Source organism: Physella acuta, unplaced genomic scaffold (assembly GCF_028476545.2).
Source record: "Physella acuta isolate Inbredline_101_S28 unplaced genomic scaffold, ASM2847654v3 ptg000315l, whole genome shotgun sequence".
NCBI lineage: Eukaryota > Metazoa > Mollusca > Gastropoda > Physidae > Physella > Physella acuta.
Window position 1 is genome coordinate 587,501 of NW_026731834.1, and position 24,939 is coordinate 612,439.

At 42.6% G+C, this 24,939-nt stretch overlaps 2 protein-coding genes across 2 annotated transcripts in view; one reads left to right on the forward strand and one right to left on the reverse strand.

Moving 5' to 3' along the window:
* The window catches only part of LOC131940282 (uncharacterized), a 33,439-nt gene extending 8,866 nt beyond the window's left edge, over positions 1 to 24,573 (reverse strand). The window contains exons 1-2 of the mRNA XM_059298924.1: positions 24,219 to 24,573; positions 1 to 3,478 (exon numbers count right to left, since the gene is read on the reverse strand). The exon at positions 1 to 3,478 is cut by the window's left edge and continues 1,166 nt beyond it. Coding sequence (XP_059154907.1) covers positions 1 to 3,451 — 3,451 coding nt within the window. The 5' untranslated portion in view covers positions 3,452 to 3,478; positions 24,219 to 24,573. The remainder of the gene's footprint in view (positions 3,479 to 24,218) is intronic.
* On the forward strand, positions 10,283 to 12,368 carry LOC131940313 (salivary glue protein Sgs-3-like). Its single transcript, XM_059298965.1, has 2 exons — positions 10,283 to 10,444; positions 11,709 to 12,368. Exons 1-2 carry the CDS (start codon positions 10,283 to 10,285, stop codon positions 12,366 to 12,368), a joined length of 822 nt encoding a protein of 273 aa, XP_059154948.1.
* Positions 24,574 to 24,939: the final 366 nt, after the last annotated feature.

Below are 24,939 nucleotides of genomic sequence, written 5' to 3' on the forward strand. Positions count from 1 at the left end.
TATCCACTTCAGTTGTGTCTATGGCAACAATCTTCTTCACAAGAGCTATAGGTTTGCCAGGGTGTTTCTCATTCAAGTGGTCATACAGCAGTTCCCTAGCTGTGGACATGCAGCTGCAGTACTTGCACCTGAACATGATCAGCGTGATCTGACCAATCTCTGAATGTCTCTTCACGTGGTTCTTCAGGTCAGCCGCCTTTGGGAGTAGATACTTGCAGATGGGGCATTTGAACTTGCGCATTTGGTTTTCCAGAACCTGACCAGGTTGTAGTGCGGCTTGCTGGGACACCATTTTATTAAAGAGTTCATTCCTTTCACTGATTTGTGATACAGTCAAGTGAGGGGATTCAGGTGTGGAGCGTTCCTTGGCTTTTTTGGCACTGCCGGAAGGTTTGGTGAAGTCAAACACTCCGTCGGATGAGTTCCCGTATCCATCGGGTGACTGGAGGTTGACACTGGATGTTGGGGAGGCTGAAGGGTCTTTAGGTGAGGTGCTGTAGGATGAAAGAGGTGTGTCTGTAGGGGTGAGGCCCTCGATGGTGAACTCTCCCTTGTCTCGGAGGATATTGTGTTTCCTCTGGTAATGGATAGCCATGTGAATCTTATGCCTGGTCATGTAGCTGCATCTTTCGCACTCCAGCACTCGAGATTCCAGCGACCTTGACACAACAGTGTACTGATCCTCCACAGGTCCGAACCCCCTGTGTTTGCGGTCTCTGTTGCAGGTGATGTGCTTGACAATGGTGTGCTTCTGGTTGGTGTCAAACTCGCACTTCTTGCACCGGTACAGCAGGAATTTGATCAGCCCAGGGTGGCATGTGATGTGCAGCCTGAACTTCATCTCACTGTCAAACCCTTGTGGACAAAACATACATTTGAACCTCTCCTTCCTCGTTGGCGGCATACCGTGAGATCTTTCATGACAGTTCAACCTTTTCAGATCTCTAGCAATAAACGTACAGTATCTGCATCTGTAGTTCTCTGCCTGTCTTTCACTCATCGGTACATATATCCTCCTCCGTATTCCATTCTCATCTATAGTATAAGCTGTAGTTGCCTCGTCTGTACCTCCGGAACCTTCCATCTCATCATCAACATCATCATCAATTTCATCTTTCACCCTGATAGATCCAAAGTCAGAACCTTCTGAGTTTGGACTGTGTCCACTTTCTGGCGTTCTTGCTCTTTTCTTTGAGGTGGGGGATGGGGTGCCTCTAGGACTGGTGGTGGAGACCAAGATCTCAGCCAAGCTGGAGGACTTGTAGTCACTGCCCTGCTCATGTCTGCTGAGGATCTGGTCAACCACAGAAGTATGAGCAGAACCGTCAGATGTGAACACCGGTGCTGGGGTTAAAGTAGGTGGAAGCATCTCCCTCAGATGTTTCATCTGTTCATAATTGTTGACTTTGCGATCATTACAAATTAACTGTTTGGCAACTGAAACCATTTTGGCCTTACCAGGATGGACAGTGGAGATGTGATTTAAAATGGCTTTCCTTTCTGTAGCTTTGGATGGACAATGTGGGCAGTTGATACTGTGAATGACATTCTCCTCCACGTGGGTTTGAAGCATGTTCAAATCAGGGAATATCTCACCACATGAATAGCACAGGGGTTCTAAAATTTCAGAGTGGGCTACCTTAATGTGGTTAATGTAGTCTGTCAACATGTTGGTGCCAAATCTGCAGCTGTCGTTGCCACAGACATACAAAGGGGATGTCTTATTGTGGGTGTGGGTGTGATTAGAGATGTGCCGGACCAGATCGTTTTCATTAGGGCTTCGATGGCCGCAATAATAACAAGGGAAATAAGCCTCCGATGAATGAAAATTAACAGTGTGTTCTTTAAAGTCAGTGGTGATCATGCTGGTGAACAAACAGTTGAATCCGCAGATGAAAAAATTAGAATTTTTAGCCTGGAGATTTGCAGCTTGCGGCTGCTGTGAGCAGAGCTGGGAGCCGGAGTGGGATGGAGCTGGGAGCAAGGGGGGCGGGGGAAGCATCAGGGTGGAGGTGCTGGGATCTGATTTGTACAGAGGCTGCTCAGGGCCCAGGAATGACAACACCTCCGGCTCTTTCTCAGCCTCTTTAGAAGGCTCTATGAAAAAATTTGGTTCCACACTCTCGTTATTCTCTGCTTTGTCTGTTGCAGGGACTTCATTCAAAGAATATGATGCCACAATCTTCAAACCTGAATCATCTACGCTTGCCTTTGTATCCTTAGATGCATCTCCCTGATTTTTAATAACAGTAACATCTGGCTCAGCAGTTAACACCTGCCTGAGCTTGGAAAAACCCTGAGTTTTAGGCTGCTTCTCTATAGCCTCAACCTCATTCACCTTTACACCCGCCTCTGGTTTACCTGCCACCTCTGGTTTACCTGCACTGGATTCATCCACTTTATCCACACTCTCCGACTTCTCCTCAACTGTAGCTTTTGCCGGCTCTTCAACAGATCCACCTGCCTCACTGCTCAAAACACCATCCGGTTTTCTTTTTTTATCCGGGTCTTTCTCTAAAGGAACTTTACCGGCTACTTTAGCCATGAAGCTTATAATCCCGGCCGTGGTCACCTCTTTGATCAGAGCTTTAGCTTTTCTCAAAGCTCGGAGTGCACAGCTCATCTTAGCTCCGTTATGTGACTTGTGAACATGTCGGCTTATCTCTTTTCTATTTATAAAACACTCCTTGCAGTAGAGGCATTGATACGGCCGAATCATTAAATGGCACATTAGGTGCTCCTCAAACCCGTGCCCAGTACTGGAGAAATCACACTCTTTACACACCAGACATTTTTTATCCTTATCCATCATGATGGTGATTTTAACCTTCTCCTCCTCCACCTCGCTATCACAGGAATGGTTGTCGATGAGTCTTTTATCCTTCATCACCCGCAAGCACTTGGGGCACTTGTACCTGACCTGTTTCTCAGGGCCGTTGTCAGTGGCATTGTCCTGGCCAGTTTTGGCGTCTGCTGGTTGCTTACTGCCTCCGTTACTGACAAGGGTTTTGTTTACATTTTTGTCATCTGTTGCCATGGTGACAGATGTACCTGCAACTTCTGTTTTATCACAATTTTTTTCTGTATCTGATTTTGGAATGAGAGGCTGTCCAGCAGATGAACCTGATGAAACAGGTTTACTTTTACTGTCTGTAAAATTATCTTCCTTGTTTTCAAGGGAAGTAACTTTTCCCTTAACATTTGTATTATCTTTTGGCTTTACCAAGATTCCAGCTTCAGATGTATTATTTCCCTTGGCAGTACAATTAACATCTAATATGTTGCTGGTGCTAGGGCCAGTATCTCTAGAACCTTCCTGTGTTGCATCCCCAGAACCGTCTGTCTCCATATTTGTCTGACCGGTGCCAGTGTCAGCTGTTTCCGCTACTGTGTGTGGAGCTGTTTCACACACTGCTGTTGGAGCTGTGTCTGTTTCACATCCAGCTTCCATCTTGATTACAGCTCAAGGTTCAACATCCTGAAAAAAACACCAAAAAAACATGTCTCAAGATTTCATTACCAATAATAATTTTAAAAAAAAGGTCTTCACAAGTCTGAAAACTACAAATGAAAGGAAAAGGCCTATAAGATTCTCTGTATTATGTACTGCTTAAATATATTTCATAACTATAGAATTTACCAATAGACTATTAAAATTAGCCAATACGGCTAAAGAAAAGATGACGCCTATTTCTCTTTAGAACTTCATTTCTCTAGTCTCGAGGTTGACTAATTAGAAAGCAGACGGGTGATGAGGCGGAATGAAAAACACGACCGACCGCCGCATCTGGCCTGTAGAACGTGTGCAGTGGACAGGTACACTGCTCGGCGTGGAGCGATCGAGGTCTGGCTGGCACATATTGGGCCGCTTTATGGGAGAGTGGGGGATGAGGCGGAGGTCACGAGGCAACACTTGCAGAAACCAAGCAGACGCCTGGGAAACATCGGGCTTCAAGGCGAGGCCGAGGACTGGCGAGGGGGGAAGGGGGAGGTGTGGGAATATGCGTTATAGGCCAGTAACAATAGCCCTGAACTATGCGTGTAAACGTTGGAACATGGAGGTTTGGTTCTCTGACAAGGGAATGTAGAATTAAGTATTCAATAAAGTTATGTTGATTTTCACAAAGGTATCGATAAAAATCCCTTCAGCTACAAAACAAAAATATAATCATATAAGTTATTATTAGTCCGCAACAAAAACGACTGTTGTTTTAGGTTTATAGCTACTGTTAATGTGGGCTGGATATCGTTACTGGTTATGCAAAGTCAAAGGATCAAATGGACTACATATCGAGTTTTATGGGAGATAACTCGTGTACCTTATTTAAATATCGATACCGTTCAGCTGTATTTAACACCTATCGATACCAGTTCGGCTGAAGAGCTGACATTTTCTATTTCTGTCAGCTTTATTTGCAGTTCTGCTAACATTTTTTTTTTTTATTTCCCTGTTCGCCATCACATATTGATACGTCCTGGTCCTACTGTTGCCGGAAAGAAAATCGAACTTCCGAATCAATATAATCATAATTCCGAGTACGGTATTCGCTGACTGCTGCTTGAGAACGACATCGTCGTTTCTGACCTCTCATGATTCAGGTTTATACTAGTCTGGGCTGGGAAACTGCTGAATACTTTCTGCCGGATTAGCTCCCTTCTCTGTGTTCTTTTGTTTCTATTTGTGCATTCTACTCTTTCACATGCGTCGGGGAATCTCAAAGCCGACGGGTGGGCGTGATGGGGTGGGCGTGATAGGGGGGGGGGGGGGAGGAGTCGAGGAGGAAAAGTCACGGAAGCTTTGCAAGGTGTAAGTCAATGCGGTATAAATGGGGTGAAAACCAAACGGAAATTTGGAGAAAAATTGATAAAAAAGCACAAACGTGAAAATATATAGGCTACAGCTACATGTAAGTGTACAGTGCTACATGCAAGTGTACAGTACAAAAAAAAAACATCCTTTGTTGTTAGTGGCCCTGTGCAAAGTAGGAATATAGATCTATACATTTATTTTTCCGTCATGCTATGGCGTACATGATTTTTCCATGTTGGGTTTAAAATAATTAACAAAAGTAGTTCTATCGCGTCTTGCCGGCCGTGGTAAGACCGTACTAGAAGATGTTCTATCAATACAATAAAGTAATTATCTAATGACGGTGTTCAACACTATACAGTGTTCTGCACTGAAGCTTCATCAGTTTATCTTCAAAACTAGACAGCACGAACCAGTCGATATTTAAGCTGGTCAACTGAATGAAGTGAATGGGTAGTTTGTAACTCAAAAGGTCAACATTAATCTACATAGCTTCAAGCTGGGCAGCATCGCTACTGACTAGCCAATCTCTAAGCTAGTCCACGCACTAGTGTGTTGTCGGTCTATCTCCGTGCAGGCCAACACATCGCGTGGTCTGCCCCTAGCTTGGTTCGTCCCCGTTTAAGTTAATGACACACACTCCAGACTGCCCCGGGGGGACAAAGGTCGACAAGCCCAGACACGTCACAGGGCTGTGACAGTTTGAGGACCGCTGGAATCAATTTTTTGTTCTGCGGACAGCCAGCAAATAGATCGGGGCAGCAGATCGTAGAGAATGTCTACTGGTGACGTGGGTAGTCGCCGGCAGGTTGGCTAGCGGATGACGTGTCTAACAGTGGTGGTTTACGTGTGGCTAGCAGTAGTGGTTTACGTGTGGCTAGCAGTAGTGGTTTACGTGTGGCTAGCAGTAGTGGTTTACGTGTGGCTAGAAGACGTTCAGTAGTGGGCTACGTCTATCAGTGTTTAATGACGTTTAAGTGCGTCTCCCACAGAACTGTAAAATGGGGTCTTACAACAGCCACAAGTGATGTAAGCTTACACAGACCAAATACGAAGTGTCATTTACTTCCTGACCACACCGCCTTTGAATTACCGTACCCATAATGTAACCAAGTACTACTGTTAGAGTTTCTTTCAGGCACCCCCCCCCCCCCCAAACAAAATAAATTTATAATATAAATTATCTACTTTTACCAGTGCCCCACCCCAAACCCCCCTTTCCCCAAAAAATTTCAAGTGCCCCCCCCCCCCCCAATGGATAAAAAGGTCTGAAAGAAACACTGTACACTGCTATTTCCGTTGACGTAGTAGCCAACTCCCGACACGACGAAGACACCATGTTTTTGTTTACAGCCCGGGCAGCTAAATATTTTATCCCTCACCTTGTGCTCAGCCAACGATCGCCCGCGAGAACCAACACACCGAGTGGCCGGTGAATCAGCCGCAAGTCAGCTGTGTGCCCCTGCGGAGAGTGGTGCGGCCTACACGGAGGGGGCGCCGCGCGGGCAGGATGTAGGGCGCCCGGAGAACTAGGCCTAGTGGAGTTGTGAGCCGGCTCTAGCCGGGATAAGACCCCGCGATGACAGGCAGATAGTGCAAGCGTGTTGGTGAAATCTTCATGCCACATCTAGACTCTACCTGTAGAGGCATGTGTTCGCTCAAGGTTTCCGTTCGCAAGCATGGGAAAAAAAAAAGGTTTAAAGCTGTTGCATTAGTCCACATCTCATCAAAGCTTCAAACTTTACAGCTCGCCAAAACTAGGCTCTTTTTTTTTTATTTCTATAGCTTCTATCCCAACAGGAGCAATGTCCTCGTTGAGCCGGGTCTAACAATGACGTAGCTCGTCAATGTTACAGACTGTTGCACTACCATTCGATACAACCATCATGACATTTACCACCATTTACCACCATTCTATACAGACCATCACATTTACCATCATTCTATTTAACACCATTCGATACAGACCATCACGACATTTACCATTCGATACAGACCATCACGACATTTACCACCATTCTATATAGTCGATCACGACATTTACCACCATTCGATATAGAAGATCACATTTACCAGCGATCATTTAAAGTCTGTCGCTAGACATCACAATATTTACCTCCACTCGACACAGACCACAGCAGCATTTACCACAATTCGACACAGACCATCAGTAAATTTATTACCGCTCAATTTAAGGTCTGCCATATAGACACTCAATTAAGGCTCGTCGTTCAGACCATCACACCATTCGACACAGACCATCATGACATCTGGTGTCAGATGTCATGCCACTCGTGGGATATCCCCTCCCCCCCCCCCCCCCCTCCCCTACCGGCAACACAGAAAACAGCTCCACAAGTGCAGGCCGCCTGCCTGTAAAGTAGGTCATTGCTGCGGTCATCAGTTGACACGCCGATCAAACAGCTGGTGCAGCGTGTCTGGCCGAGAAAATACGGCCGTGTAAGCTGTAGCATAAACCCCAGGGCCACAGTTTATTGCACTACTACATCTACAGTCCACGAGATGCAGGGAGTACAGTACTGGTACAGCTATTGCACACAAAAAAAGCATTTTTAAAAAGTTGTAAGCTGTTGCATTAGTTCATATCTCTGCAAAGCTTCAAACCTCACAGCTCGCCAAAACTTAGCCCTTTAAAATTTTAAAAACTTTACTTTCTATCTAAACAAAACAGGAGCAATATCTCTGCATGTCTAAATATTACGTAATTTCTCATCCAATCCTTATGTGGTTAATGGACAATCACATGATACACACGTTATGACGCACCACCAAAACACAATGTATTCAGAATGACTTCCACATCCAACCACACTTAAACGATACCCAATATACGACAGAATACCCACATCCCACCCTTTCTATACAACACAACACAAACCTTAGGTGTCAGCCATTCTATATCCCACCCCCTATATACGGCAAACCCCCAGCCTTAGGTGTCAAGCCTTCCTTCCGCCGCCCACCCCACCCTCCCACTGAAGTAAAGCACTCACGCTGATGACAACTTGGAATACACACCATGACACGTTCAATACTCACTCTCTCCTCGTGTTGCCGGGTCAGCCAACGATCCATGCCGGCCACCCCTGGAAACACGTCTCACGTGAACGAGCATGTCAGTCATGCATGTTAATTGGTTCTAAGAAAGCCGTGGGACACGTAGACTACAGCCGGTGCTGTAGTACTGGTGGCTTTTGTGAGAAATGCCATGTTACATGTGTCGCCTTCTTAATGTATGTAGGTCAGTCTTAATGTCTATATGTCAATCTTTTTGTCCTTAGGTCTATCTTAATTTATGTAGTCAATTTTAAAGTCTATATGTCAACCTTGATGTCTATGTGTCATCTTAATGTCTATATGTCAACCTTGATGTCTATGTGTCATCAATAATGTCTATATGTCAACCTTAATGTCTATGTGTCATCAATAATGTCTATATGTCAACCTTGATGTCTATGTGTCAACCTTGATGTCTATGTGTCATCTTAATGTCTATATGTCAACCTTGATCTCTATATGTCAACCTTGATGTCTATGTGTCATCTTAATGTCTATATGTCAACCTTGATGTCTATATGTCAACCTTGATGTCTATATCTCAACCTTGATGTCTATGTGTCATCTTAATGTCTATGTGTCATCTTAATGTCTATATGTCAACCTTGATCTCTATATGTCAATCTTAATGTTTATATGTTAATCTTAATGCCTATAGATACAAACTGTTTGTATTTCCTTCTTAACGTATTCAAGCCATGTTAATGTTTGTTTGACCTTCTCAAAACTGTAAAGCAAGAATAATGTTTGGATTGTGGGGGCGAGTGCAAATCTATCCCATAATTTGTACCGAGTAATGGAGCTCTTGACCACGTTAGCAAAAAGCTACCATACGAAGACAGCTCTGTTATCTTGAGTCGTGTTGCAATATGCCGTTATCAAACGCAGCTGAATAAACAGACCTCTTACAAAATCTACAAGATGGCTTTTGTACTTTAGGTGGTCATAAAGAAAAAATGGCTTTTGTACCTTATGTGGTTCTGAAGAAAAAAATGGTTTTTGTACTTTGGGTGGTCATAAAGAAAAACATGGATTTTGAACGTAAGGTAGTTCTTAAAGAAAACATGGATTTTGTACTTAAGGTAGTTCTTTAAAAAAATATTGATTTTGTACCTTATGTGGTTCTGAAGAAAAAAAATGTGATTTTTGGACTTTTTGTGGTTCTTGAAGCAAAACATGGCTTATGTCAAATAGTTGTCAACTCTACGCAAATCTGCTATGTCAAAATTGTATTAAAACAGTACAGGACTTAAGAAGTTATGTCCCAAAGTTCGTTCATTAATTAAACTGTCGAAAGTAACGTCAGCCAAATGTCACAGATGAGGTGATGGAACTATGTGTGACCAGATGGTCAAGCTGTATTTTTGGCGGTGCAGTCTGTCATATATGGCTCTGTCCTAATACCTCTGAAGTACCATACACATTTCGTAGTATGTACTTTACTGTGAATGTATCTTTTTGTTTAGTCTAATGTGATACCAAAGGCATTATGAGGGGTTATGAGAAAGAGAGAGAGAGAGGTTGGATTAAGTACAGGAGAAAGAGAGAGTTGGACAGATTACACAAAGATAGGTTTAGGATTAAGTACAGGACGGAGACTTTCTGTGTAAAGAGGGCAAAAATTAAACTGCTGCACATTTCATACATCTGATACAGTGTTCGGCTAATCGGCTACAAAACATACACTTGCTTGCTAGATATATTGAACAACAGTAGTTGAACATCCGGGCAAACTTGTGGGTTAGACGTACCACACCAAGTGTTCCTTTCAGACTATTTCTCAGGAGGGGGGGGGGGGGTCGAACTAAATTTTCCGGGGGCGGACACTTGAAATCTTATAAAAATGCTAGACAATACAGTATCGTATCGGGGGTTTATGCTTTTTACCGGAATCGATGCTATTGACAATATAAGTGTAGCGATACTAGTAGCAGACAGAAGACAAACACGTCTTGTCGACATGTATATGACAGTTGCGCCTACCATGTTTTGCTATTGGGGGGTGGGGGGGGGTGGGGCCTAGCCTATAGGCCTACTGTGGTATGTGATTCCTCAACCTTACTACACTCAAAGAATATAACTTTTTTTAAAATCAAGAAATGTCAGTTTGACACAATCGTCTTTACATTTCCTGGCGATGCGAAAATAAAAATAGTTGCTCATTTAGAATCGAGCTGTTCTACGCGGAGCTGATGGAATTTTCTATCAAGAGGTGACACCAGTTTCTGTGGATCTGTCAACCTGAACAAATATGAACAGCCGTCCTTGAACTTTCGTACACCAGCCCCTAGGCCACCAGCAAGCCAGGAGAGCGCCATTTTGAAAACCCAGTCTGTGCAGGCTGAGCCGATACACTCCGCGTGTAGCCTATAGAGCCAGCAGACAGCATAATCAATGAAACCTGTTCGGCCGCCCGGCAACGCACTGGGAGAACCTTGCCAGATCCCCAGCCCGGCCTACGTGCCGGCTGAAGCCACCACCACCACCACGACACACGGGGCTGATGCTGCTTGCCGTACAACATGGCGGCTGGTGGGGGCAGACCGGTGTAAACCGGTACGGCCAAACAAGCCTACAGAGATCGTGTGTCATCGGGGCGTTGCTTGCCTTGGCGTAACGAATGGCCTATTTGTGGAGCTCTGGCCGAGAGAGAGAGAGAGGGGGGGGGGGAGAGGAGTGGTAGATTTGTAGAGTAACAAATGGAGGATCTTCTTGTATGTCCGCATCGAAGTTTTATTTGCTTCAGTACCGTTAACCTAACCCCAGCTCTCACAATGTAGGCCCTACCTAACCCTAACTTTTACCATCACGATACCGAAAACAAATATTTTTTTTCTCGGATTACTACGCCGTACATTACCTAGTCCTAACAACAGTACAGTACGAGTAAGAGAGAAAAACATTCTCATACCAACTAGACCTACACTGCAGTGCCCCACTGATATTTAAGTACCCAGCCAACAACGCTAAAGACAAAGGCTCTGTACGATAGTAGATTGAACTACCCGCACATATACCACAAGGGAAGTAATTCTCTAAAGCCTTTAACCGGGCTTTAAATGAACGCAAGGCTTCCTGAAGTAGCATAACCAAAACAGATGCTAGGGATAACAAAGTATCTCATAAAACCCCCGACACAGTTGCTGGCCCACAGAGTTGGTGGCCCACATAGATCTCCTGGCTCCACGGACCACTGGGATTTAATAGCATAATGGCCCGTGCGTGCTCGCGAAGACCTAGATCTATTTTTTTTTTTTGCAACACATGCTTATCACAGCATTCAGCTGACTACTTTAATGGTAAAGTTTGTATGTGTATGGTCAACATAAGCTTATTGCATGCATGCGAGGACGTATGCGTGAAGTTTATACCTGTATGCGACATTCTTGAAATATTTATGGTCGTACACAAGAATTACAACAATAGTTCATTGCGTTGTAGCCATCGACCAACACGACACAAGAAGAAAGGCCATTGTACCACACAGGCGGATGACCTTTGTAATGTGCCAGCCCACCTGCATGACCCCAGGGTACATTCCCCGGACCGACAGTGGTGGATGACTGGTGGGTGGCTTGGTGGATGGCTGTGGTGGATGACTGGTGGCTGGCTGTGGTAAATGGCTGCGGTGGATGGCTGTGGTTGTCGTCGTGCCTCAAGAAAACAATTTTATCGTTTCAATCCTACCATAAGATCCCAAAACCACCATTCGTTAGCATATAGATCCATGACTAATAGATTATCATAAGACTGCCAAAAGATCGCAGTACAACCAACCACCTACCACAAGACCCCAGGACTACCAACCACCTATCACTAGACCCCAGGACTACCACAAGACCCCAGAACAACCAACCACCTACCACAAGACCCCGGGACTACCACAAGACCCCAGGACTACCACAAGACCCCAGAACAACCAACCACCTACCACAAGACCCCAGAACAACCAACCACCTACCACAAGACCCCAGAACAACCAACCACCTACCACAAGACCCCAGGACTACCAACACCTACCACAAGACCCCAGAACAACCAACCACCTACCACAAGACCCCAGAACAACCAACCACCTACCACAAGACCCCAGGACTACCAACACCTACCACAAGACCCCAGAACAACCAACCACCTACCACAAGACCCCAGGACTACCAACACCTACCACAAGACCCCAGAACAACCAACCACCTACCACAAGACCCCAGTACAACCTCAAGACCCCAGGACAACACTACCACAAGACCCCAAGTCTACTACCAACACCTACCTTGACACCAACCACTACCAGTACCTTAAGACCAACCACCTACCACAAGACCCCAAGTCTACTACCAACACCTACCTTGACACCAACCACTACCAGTACCTTAAGACCAACCACCTACCACAAGACCCCAGTACTACCAACAACTACCACAAGACCCCAGGACTACCAACTACCACAAGACCCCAGGACTACCAACATCTACCTTGACACCAACCACTACCAGTACCATAAAACACAAAGACTCCGCTATACCTAAACGTGACTTCACACCGCCCTCCATAATTCAACAACGCTCAATTATTCAGCAAATTATCGACGGCTCATTTGACACCGAACGACACGTTTTCCCTTGTTACCTGCTGTATAGAGCCTCAACGTCCACATCTCTTCATTAAACGACAACCTCTCCTATCTTTACCATTTACAAACCTCGATCCAACAAACGACAACCTCTCCTATCTTTACCATTTACAAACCTCGATCTAACAAACGACATCCTCTCCTATCTTTACCATTTGCTAACCACGATCCAACAAACGACAACCTCTCCTAACTTTACCATTTACTAACCTCGATCCAACAAACGACAACCTACCTCTCCTATCTTTACCATTTGCTAACCTCTATCCAACAAACGACAACCTCTCCTATCTTTACCATTTGCTAACCTCGATCCAACAAACGACAACCTCTCCTAACTTTACCATTTACTAACCTCGATCCAACAAACGACAACCTACCTCTCCTATCTTTACCATTTGCTAACCACGATCCAACAAACGACAACCTCTCCTAACTTTACCATTTACTAACCTCGATCCAACAAACGACAACCTACCTCTCCTATCTTTACCATTTGCTAACCACGATCCAACAAACGACAACCTCTCCTATCTTTACCATTTACTAACCACGATCCAACAAACGACAAACCTCTCCTATCTTTGCCATATTCTAACCTCGATCCAACAAACGACAACCTCTCCTTTCTTTACCATTTGCTAACCTCGATCCAACAAACGACATCCTCTCCTATCTTTACCATTTACAAACCTCGATCCAACAAACGACAACCTATCCTATCTTTACCATTTACAAACCTCGATCCAACAAACGACAACCTATCCTATCTTTACCATTCACAAACCTCGATCCAACAAACGACAACCTCTCCTATCTTTACCATTTACTAACCTCGATCCAACAAACGACAACCTCTCCTATCTTTACCATTTGCTAACCTCGATCCAACAAACGATAACCTCTCCTATCTTTACCATTTACAAACCTCGATCCATAAACGACAACCTCTCCTATCTTTACCATTTTCTAACCTCGATCCAACAAACGACAACCTCTCCTATCTTTACCATTTGCTACACTCAATCCAAAAAACGACAACCTCTCATGTCTTTACCATTTGCTAACCTCGATCCAACAAACGACAACCTCTTCTATCTTTACCATTTGTTAACCTCGATCCAACCAACGACAACCTCTCCTATCTTTACCATTTGCTAACCTCGATCCATAAACGACAACCTCTCCTATCTTTACCATTTGCTAACCTCGATCCAACAAACGACAACCTCTCCTATCTTTACCATTTGCTAACATTGATTTGACAAACGACAACCTCTCCTATCTTTACCATTTGCTAACCTCGATCCATAAACGACAACCTCTCCTATCTTTACCATTTGCTAAACTCGATACAACAAACGACAACCTCTCCTATCTTTACCATTTGCTAACCTCTATCCAACAAACGACAACCTCTCCTATCTTTACCATTTGCTAACCTCGATCCAACAAACGACAAGCTCTCAACCCCTTAAAAACCTTGTCTGTGACTTGGGCGCAGACGTTCTGTGTGATTTACGACAACCAACAACACAGACGACACATTCCTACACACCCAGGAGATAGTGAGTCATTCTTCTGACTAGGCAAAATGTCATCGAACCTCATGCCATATACGGAGTTAACTTTCCCACAAGATAAAAAAAAATTATTTAAAGCACCATGGCATGAAGCTTGTAAAGAAATTCAAAATTAAGGACCGAAAAAAGAAAATATGTTGAGAAACGTTTCGCGCGAAAAACAAAGTTGACTGCTTGGTAAAAGAGAGGACGTGTTCATTCCTCAACACCTCACACCCCCAAAGCACGTGTACACACACACACCTCTGACCCCACCCCGATGAAAAAAAGAAAACAAACGTTTCTCCAGTTTCCGCACCCCCCCCCCCCCCCACACCCCCCACCTGGAGAAAAATGTCTGAAAGAAACAGTTTGACGGGCCTTATGGTTGGTTGCCTGAAAATCACGTACCAAACAACGGTGATTCAGAAACGGCTAGATCTACCAGTTTGACGCCAGTAAGTTATCAAACAACTACAATCATATTGTGTGATCTAACGCTTGAGGTGGGCGTGGTTTAGAACACAACTGGATGGGCAGAAGGTAACAAGTGGACCCACTGGAGCTGTATGTATGCCTGGCAACGAACATCCAGTCATTAAAACTAAAACACCCCACGATATTTTCAAACAACGAACATCCGGTCACTAAAACCAAAACACCCCCACGATATTTTCAAACAACGAACATCCAGTCATTAAAACCAAAACACCCCACAATATTTTCAAACAACGAACATCCAGTCATTAAAACTAAAACACCCCACGATATTTTCAAACAACGAACATCCAGTTATTAAAACCAAACCAGCCCACGATATGTTCAAACAACGAACATCCGGTTATTAAAAACAAGAGTGAAAGGGGTGGGGGTCAACCATCAATGACCTCACGCTTTTTTTGACGATTTTTACCTCCCCCTACCCTCCATCACACATTGTCACAAAAAGCCAGACCCCCCCCCCCCCCCTCTAAAATTAGAGTTCACCTACAGAGCAGGTTCAAAAGTTCTGCGGCCTCAAATCAAAGATTTAAAATTCTCCTTTGATGTTAGCCAAAGTTAAGCACTGGGTGAACTTTAACCATCGAATCATTCATCTCAGGAAAACATCTTTTAGAATTATACCTTATTTCTTCCATTGACATGGTCTCGAGCTTATTTTATTACTAGGCGCCAGTGATCACAACTTGTAAAGTAGCATGTCTGCATTAGCCACAGACTTCGTACACAAGTCTGCATTAGCCACAGACTTCGTATACAAGTCTGCATTAGCCACAGACCTCGTACACATACAAGTCTGCATTAGCCATAGACTTCGTACACAAGTCTGCATTAGCCATAGACCTCGTACACATACAAGTCTGCATTAGCCATAGACTTCGTACACAAGTCTGCATTAGCCACAGACCTCGTACACATACAAGTCTGCATTAGCCACAGACTTCGTATACAAGTCTGCATTAGCCATAGACTTCGTACACAAGTCTGCATTAGCCACAGACCTCGTACACATACAAGTCTGCATTAGCCATAGACCTCGTACACATACAAGTCTGCATTAGCCATAGACCTCGTACACATACAAGTCTGCATTAGCCATAGACCTCGTACACATACAAGTCTGCATTAGCCATAGACCTCGTACACATACAAGTCTGCATTAGCCATAGACCTCGTACACATACAAGTCTGCATTAGCCATAGACCTCGTACACATACAAGTCTGCATTAGCCATAGACCTCGTACACAAACAAGTCTGCATTAGCCTCCCAACATCATGGCGCCATTCCCTCCCTCTCTCTCTCTCGGCAGGTAAATCCCTCCCCCTCCCTCCCACTCCTGTGATCTTTTGGCAGACAGACGACTCAGGCATCCAGCAGCTTTCATGTGCCACTCGGCAAAAATCGAATCTCAAGATGGCTGAGGCAGCTATAGCTACCCTTGCCAGCCAGTGCCACAAATCAATAGACCCAGCCTTTTATTGCCAGATTTTTTCCCCCTCGCATCGCTGCCAGTTTATCTTTCAGATCTAGGGTTGCTTTGTCGGGACACCTGAGATTCAAGGAACCTTACCTTAGATCTCTGGAGACTAACCACTTACGTACGGTTATTTGTGATAGAACTCCTAAGTATTAAGTCTCGAGTTCAAATCCCGAACTTGAGCCCGTAGGATGCCCCCTCCACCGAGTCGAAGCTCTGATGGGTACCTAAATGACGTTAGAGAAAGTAAAAGCAGCTAGGCATAGCACTAGCCACACTATCCATGTATATGCATTAGTCACAAATACAGATGAGCTATACTGCAAGAGTCATTTGAAACATTTTAAACTTATATGAAAAGACCAATGAAAAGGTCAATCACGGAATCTTAGATCAGGGCCAAACGACAACAAATGTGACTATAGTCTGGACCATTATGGCACTGACAGTGACAGACAACATTCCAACTGAACACATGGTAGCCATTTAGTTCTAAATAGATCACAAGACATTTTGCTCGTAAGCCAACCGTGCTCTAGAGGTGTCAAATAACGCCACAATAACGTTCTCTTCTAAAATAAATAGGTGTTAGGTTACTGGTAGTTAACTAAATACAAACATGACTTTCAAGACTAACCCCTTCCCTAACGGTACTCAAATCCCTTCAAGAAACTTCATTTCTGTAAAAAAAACACAGAACCTGAGATTGCAATACTTCTACTAAAAAAATAAAAATAGAAGCTGCTGTTCGCTGACGAAGACATTGGGTCGAAACCTGTAATTGTCTTTATTTTGTGCTGATACAGACGCTACCTGCTTCATTACTAAAACTACTTGTAAAAAACTTCCAACCTGTTTTGGCACAGGCTACTATCGGACATCGCCAATATTCCACCAGCTAATATCATAGCAGCCGACAAATAAACAAATACACCTAAAGTCTGCCCATAGGCGACTTCCACGTTGAACACAATATAGTCCTACAAAATAGCCAATAAATCACGTGATAACCATACATGCAGACAGCTAATAGATCAAACTACTACCACATCAATCAGCAGACTATAAAACCACCCATCTCACACACACACACAAACAAAAGGTCTATAGACTCGACACTGTGGAGCAAATATTTGTAACATCTTTAATTTAAACATAGTGTAGTCTTTATTTTATAATTAGTTTGATTACACGAACAACTGTTCAGCCGATCAAATAATTTTTAGTCTTAAATTTAAACATTCGTGTAATCTTTGTGTTTGGTTTGATTACACTAACCAACTCAAAAAATAACATTTTTTTAAAGTATAAATACTGTGCCGAGAGTGGGGTGGGAGGGGGGGGGGGGGAAATCCCATGGGACGGGATACCAAATCCATTCAGTATCCGGCCAGGTCAAGTCAAGGACAACACACACCTGGTTACCTGCGGCCAGTCGCTGACCGAGGGAGCGAGAGAACAGGTAGCTACCCCCCCCCCCCCCCCCCCCCCACTACAACCCAGCAGGAGGGAGGTGAGGGTCATGGAACAATAGGACCCTATACCAGTCAGTCCCCAACTTGTTGAGAGATACTAGCAGAATAAAGAATCGTGGGTCAATAACAGAATCGTCTTGCTGTGCCAGAAGTTTATAGCGGGGTGGTGCAATTCATGATGGAAATACCAAGGGAAATACACAAACAAAAGTCAAAGGGACGATGATCAAAAAGAGACAAACACAAACTAGTCTATACATCATATCATCATCATTTTTTTTTCGGGGTTGTGTCCATCACACATGGGGCAGATATGACGTAGAGATATGCCTTTTTAAAAAATCATACATAAAAGCCATGTGGCTAGCTAAACATTAATGGGGTACATAAATGGTGACATAACAATGACTCATGTCTGCATTTAAGCATACTTCACTGAAACAAAGGAGCTGATTTGACACACCTCTCTATATTAGTTATAAAAGACGTAGCTAGCTAATCAACCATGGTGTACATAGACTTTGACATAAAAATAACAGGTTTGCATTTAAACATAACTCCCTTGCAACTAAAGTGCTGCTATAACACACCTCTCTGTTAGTTTAAAAAGACATGGTTAGCTAAACAACTATGGTGTACATAGACTTAGACATAACATTAACTCAGGTCTGCTTTTAAATAACGTCCCAGCACCAAAAGACCTGCTTAGACACACCTCTAAACACTGGTTGAAGACATGGCTAGCTAAACACCAATGGTGTACAACTGTACATAGACTTTGACATAAAAATAACAGGTCTGCTTTTAAACATAACTCCCCTGCAACAAGAGTGCTACTCTGACACACCTCTCTACACTGGTATTTGGCTGAAGCAGCCAACTGCTAATCCTGACACTTTATCTATTCCTAGTCCCATAAGCCTTCAATTCTTCTTGGTGATGGATTCATAGAGTCAACATAACTACAGCTTTTGTGTAGGAGGTGGGGTGGTGGATTACATGCATTTTCAAACTATATTTCTTGAATTGGGGGGGGGGGGGGTGATGAACTGCATTCACAAACCATACCTTAATGTATTGTGGGAGAGGGGTTAAAACACATGATGTTCTAATGATTAGCCCCTGTGATGTTAAACATCAAAGCCTGGTGGTCCAATGGTAACTTCTAACCATCACTAACCATATCTCTAAAAGTAAAAGTTTCCCTTTCAAACCTGACGGTCTATGAGGCAAGTGAAGTAGAGTTCACTTGTTTCTGTGACCTCGGCATATGAAGAGATAGTGTGGTCAACACTATGCCCAGCCGCCTTTACTTTCCCTAACGTGAGTTAGGTACACATCAGAGTTGGGTGGACTCAGGGACAGTTTTACTGACTTGAACCTGGATTCGAACTCGAGGCTTACGGGTTAGCAGTCCAGCTCTCTACCGCTAGACCACTCCGTCCCGTACCATATCTCTAACATACATTTATATACAGCACATAAGAACAATGAAGATAGTTTAAGCTTATGGTCCCATACTAACAGTAAAGATTCCTCTTCAGACCTAGTATTCCATTGGGCAGATGAAGTAGAGTACATGTTTCTTGAACTCTGCATATGAAGAGATAATGTGGTCAGCACTATGCCCAGCCACTTTTATTTTCCCCACCGTGAGTTAGGTACCCATCAGAGCTGAGTGGACTCAAGGGACGTTCCACTGATTTGAACCCAGATTAGAACTTGACACTTTTGGGTTAGCAGCATAGCTAGGCCATGCCATCCCACAAATATTAACAGTCATACATTTTATTATACAACACATGATTTCTTGTGAGCTAAAAATAGTCAACAATCCTACAGAAACAAATACAAGGATTAAAGAGTAAACATCAGACTAAATAGATAACAAGAACACGAGAGTTGCAGTCAGAAATGAGTAAAGAATGTCTAATTAATTAATCGTAACTAAACAATTTTAAGACATTAGTGTTGAATTAAATTCATATGCAAAAATGGGACCTTTTCCAGATAAGCCCAGCCAAAAAGTTAACCCCTTCCACCCAAAAAAAGATTATAAAAAAGAAGAAAAGAAACTTGTACTTTTCGATTTTTATTAAAGAAGGTGAAACTGTGACACGTCAATAATAATTTCCATGAAAGGGTCTGTATTTCGGTACCTTTGCCTCCAAATGAACTCACACAAGTAGCTGAACACTAAGGATTGGTGAAACTTGTACTTTTAGTTTTTACTGAAGAGGGTGAAATTGGGATATGTCGATAATAATTTGCATGAAAAGGTCTGTACTTTGGTACCTTTGCCTCCACACGAATTCACATAAGTAGCTGTCCACTAAAGATCGGTGTGTGCCGCATTGGCGCTTATTCTGCATCTTGTAGTCATGCCAGAAAGATTCTGTGCTTTGTGCGTGAGCTTCAGTTGTTGGCTCCACAAAGTTTTCAGTATCATCTACCGTTTTATGAGTGTAATTCATGCCAATCATTGTTTCAATTCCTTGGTATGATGCCCACAAATCAGAAATGATGATAGAGCCAGGAGCAATGCAGGCCTTGATTGTGTCCAGCAGAGAGGTCGCAGTTCGATCTGGCACTGCATACAAGAACACTTCTTTAGTCTCCCGGCAGATCCCTCCAAAAATACACTGCTGGGGAAGGACTCGTCCTTTATGGTTTTTACGGCGAGATATTAGAGTTTCATCAATCTCGACGTGTAGACCTGGGCCACCGACATTTGCTGGAGTCTGTAAAAGCCGCCATGCGCAAATTTCTCGAAGAAAGTTCTTCCATTCTACAGCAGTCGTATGGCCAATAGATAATTCTTCTGAGCAGAATTTGATTGTTGCCAGATTTTTGGACCAGCAGTAAATGAATAGAATTACTGTCCTGAACTCCATCCTAGACCGCTCCAACCAAGTTCCTTTTCGAAGGCCTATTTCTTGTCGACACTGTCGGGCATTACACCTCCACCGGTCAGAAACAATTGAAAGTGTCATCTGGTGGCCATTGTTGCAGGTACGTTCCTCATGGATCACTCCGTGGCTTTGCAAAAAACGTATTGCTGTCTCCTTGTCGTTAACAAGCGCGGAAAGCGTCAGAAAATTCATTTCAGGTTTTATGTGGGTACGTAGAAAATTTTTTGCACAAAATGAGCCAAGTTGTTTTGTTTGGCTTGTGTTTAAATATTCAAATGTCTAGACATCAGAAATAGGCCAAGGTTGCGTGCCTACATTATATTGTAGCTGGCAAAAAGTTGCGGGGCTTAACTTTTTGCATTAGTGGCGGGGCTTATCTGGAAAAGATCCCAAAAATGTATGAAATCTTTATATGATTTACTTTACATAGTACAAGGAAGGGAAAAAGACAGATACATGTACAATGGTTGTCAGACAGTTTTACTACAACAATAACTAGTTTACATAAACAGGTAGACTCAAACAGTATCATATCAATGATACATTCTTCATATACATTAATTGACATCCCTTTGGTTGGGGGTTTCATTTATACAGAGATTTTTCCTAAAGATTTTGCTTTAGAGAGTTTCAAAGATGGTATGTCTGAATTTGAATGTTCAACAGCATCGGTAAACCAAATACCAAGTTAACAAAAAAATATATTTTCAAAGAAGTTTTTGTGTACTGCACTTAACAGATATTTGTAAACCTAAATTTGAATAGTAAATAGGGATGTACTTGTAGACAAACCTTTCAGCAACTTTTCAAACTGTAAAGTAACAAAAGGTCTAGATTCCTATGCTATAGAAAAATGGAATCATCAACAACATTCAATATGACTGATTAAAAAGTTGCTTGAGTTGGCCTGGAAACCTCAGGGGAAAAGAAAAGTAGGCAGACCTAAGCAATCCTGGAGAAGGACTGTTGAAGGAGAAGCAAAGGCTGCTAGGTTTACATGGGCTCAACTGAAGAGAGCTATCCAATAGAGAGGACGAGTTGTAGTTGCAGCCCTTTGCTCCTCAGGGGCTTCAAAGGATATGTCTAGTGATTAAAAAAGTTGTATCTCTACAATAGATAGGCCTAATTCAATTCATGTGAGAACTAACAGAAGAGATGTAGATATCTAAAGAGGATCATCACAGTGAACCAGGCAAGACAAGAGACCAGAGAGTTTAGGTAGAAATGAAGGTCAAGCAGTCCCTATCAAGAGAAACACCTGTATAAGACTTTAAATCAAACAAGAAGTCAACTACAACATACAGAATAACTGATTGTAACTGGACAGAAAAATAATTCAGATTAAAAAAGGGAATTTCTGATAAACATTATTGTGGCATTTATCTCAAGACCAGATACTACTGTAATGTATAATTTAAACAAAAGAGGCTCAACAGATCATGATACATACATGTCAGCACTAGTCTAGAGAACTAAAGCAGATCATGATACATACATGTCAGCACTAGTCTAGAGAACTAAAGCACTACAATGTAATACTTTCCTACAATTTCGGGATTACACTCTTTAAGTATGGCCACTTGTATAAACATAACATACATATAAACATAACATACAATATCTTTAAATTATGCAGGGCACAGAAATTAACTGCTAACATCTTTAAATAGGCACCGGTACCCAAATGAGTTGCTCATTAATAAAATAATATAAAAGTAGATGAAATAACTGTTTCTTTTTTTTTGTATCCAATGCATATGTAAATGGATAGCTGAACAATTCTTTAGCCAGCTGTCTTAGTTTCAAGCTTAAGCCATTAGAACTGGGTAGGCCAAACAATGCTTTTGTTATTTAACATGTCACATTCCCATTAGCTGCCGACTGACACTTAAGTTATAAGCTTGATATGGCCTACTATATAATGACAGGGACAGCTAGGCAACATCAAGCATTTCAACTAAAACCACAAATCTTCAGCTATAAGATCCATCAGTATCAGATTTCTAATTGTTGAAAATAATAGGCTCGATTTACTGACAGAAATAAAAATAAATTGTAGGCCTATATGGGATATATCTAGTATTGTTTCTAATAAAATTTAAGATAGACCTACTTATAGGCCTATTTAATTCATTCTATAATAAAAATTGTTCTTTGTTTAGTCACCTAGCCAACACAAGATATGTTAGCAAGTTTATAAATTGACAAACTCTATTGTAGGATTAGATCTATAGTTGTCTAACTTAACTATAGATCTGAGAGTTCTGAGACCATAGTAAAATTAAATTAGACTTTGTCACATTTCTTAAACCATTCATCAAAAATTAATAAACAGTGTCAAAATTAATAAGCTGAAATCTATTTTTATGGTGCAATATTTGCCTGAATGATATATCAATTTGCAGACATAAAAAAAATGTTATGAGTCTACTATAATCATGCCATACAGAATTTACACCATTGAAAATCATCATATTGCACACACATGTCAAGAGGTCTAGTTTCAAATGAGGAAGTACCATCATTATAGGCCTATTAATTATTATTAATATTATGGCTCAATTAATTTTGTGCTTAATTTCAATTTAGGTCGTTAGTATAACAATATAGTTCTAGGAATCTAGATAAAAATCTAGGCCTAATCAAAATACAAAATATGCTAGTTGACTCAGTGGCGTAGCGAGGTCGGGTGTCACCCGGTGCGGCACTTAATGGTGTCACCCTCCCCAGAGGCATAGAGACCCTTCCCAGGGACAAACTTTCAAATTTTCAATTTGCACCCCCCCCCCCTCAAGTTTTCGATTTGCACCCCCACCTCAAACTCTCGATTTGCACCCCCCCCCCCTTAAATTTTTCTCTATATATTTTGCTATTTTTTGCCTTGGTGTCACCCCCCCTAAATGGTGTCACCCGGTGCGGTCCGCACCCCCCCGCCCCCCCCCTCGCTACGCCCCTGAGTTGACTGGTTAGGGCATATCTAATTTATATCTATAACTATAGTATTAGGATTCTATAGGCCTACTATTACTACTATTCCATTTTCTATCTATATAGTTACAGTACTACTATAGTTATAGTATTATTAGTAGTATAGTTACCAGATCTAACTACCAACGAACTAATACTAACTAATGTAACTATACTATGTCTATGCCCTATGGCCACATCATTTATATATTTTTAGTTTTAGTATTTTACAATACTCAAATCTGTGTAATGGCCTATGATAAATTAAATAGGCCTAGCTCTAGTATCTACTGAGTATTTTTTTAAGTGCTAGGCCTAATTTAGATAACTTAGAAGAGTATTCAGAAACTTAAAAACACGCAAGTAACCAAGGCAACGTATTCAACTTGGGCAGCCAGCTTGGGCCTACAGCTGTTTGTAAGTGACGTCACCCAAAGGCCAAGGCCAAACTAGTCAACACATTTGTTTTTGTTTTGTTGTTAAAAGATTTGTTGAAAATACTGTCTACATCAATCTAGAAGAGACCTATTTAATTTGATTTATTTGAAAATACAAATAAAATAGGGACTAGCCTATACGAACTAACATTTTATGGTTTCACTGAAAAGAATAGGACTAAAATATGATTCTAAAATATTAAAAAGTAAGAAATGGCGGCCATGTTGGTGTGACGTCATCGCTCTCCTATGGGAAGAAGTCCACCAGGGAACAACGACCAAAGAATAACAATAGAACAAGTAAATGAGCTAAAATTTCTGGAAAACGTCGCAGAGAAAGAAAACAATAATGATGATATTTACCGATCATAGATCTGTATAAAACAGCCGTCAGACCCTACGTCAGAAATTATAATTAGCCTTCTCAACAGTGCCTTCGTAGCTTTATCTTGTCTGTGCTATCGTTGTTTTTCCTTCTGGGCCTAGTCTGTTACTGACGGCAAACACGCCGCAAAGAAGTGTATGCTGAATGAATTCAAATCAGCCAGAGCATTCTCTCAACACGCGGTGTGTTCGTTATCTCTAAACGTCTGCACAGCCTCGTACTGGGCTAAGCCTTTCCAGTGCGGGGAAACAAAAACCACTCCATTACTAACGCGCGATTCAGAACGTTCGCCTAGCCCAACACAACCCATCGGCCAAACCTTCAAGGGGAACCCAGCAAAGCAGGCTTCGTTTGGCGAGCGAGTTTATTGTTGACGATTTTCTCCACCGCCCACCCCCCTCCCCTAGTCACGAGCCCATCCCCTTCCCCTTCCTCGTTGGGCCGATCCACTTTCCTGAACCAGATCGAGCCAAGTCTCTGCTATGCACGGAGCGACAAAGAACGAAAGAGCGCCAGCGCTAGCCGTCGATTAGTATCCGGTCCTAACCAGCAGCCCGCTCCCACTCGCTGAATCTCACATCAGCCTCAGACCAAAAATTCCTGACTAGCGGGGGAATAAAACCAACGTTCTCCTAGGGTATCTGGCCGGTAATTTTATCACGATTCCTTTCAGAAGCAGAAAGATTTAGCATTAGAGAA

Excerpts from the sequence above, each read along its gene's own strand:
- LOC131940313 (XM_059298965.1), top strand. The coding sequence starts at position 10,283 with ATGAAACCTGTTCGGCCGCCCGGCAACGCACTGGGAGAACCTTGCCAG. Across the intron at positions 10,445-11,708 it reads GGGCAGACCGGTGTAAACCG|ACCCCAGGACTACCACAAGA; the intron begins GTACGGCCAAAC and ends ACCTATCACTAG.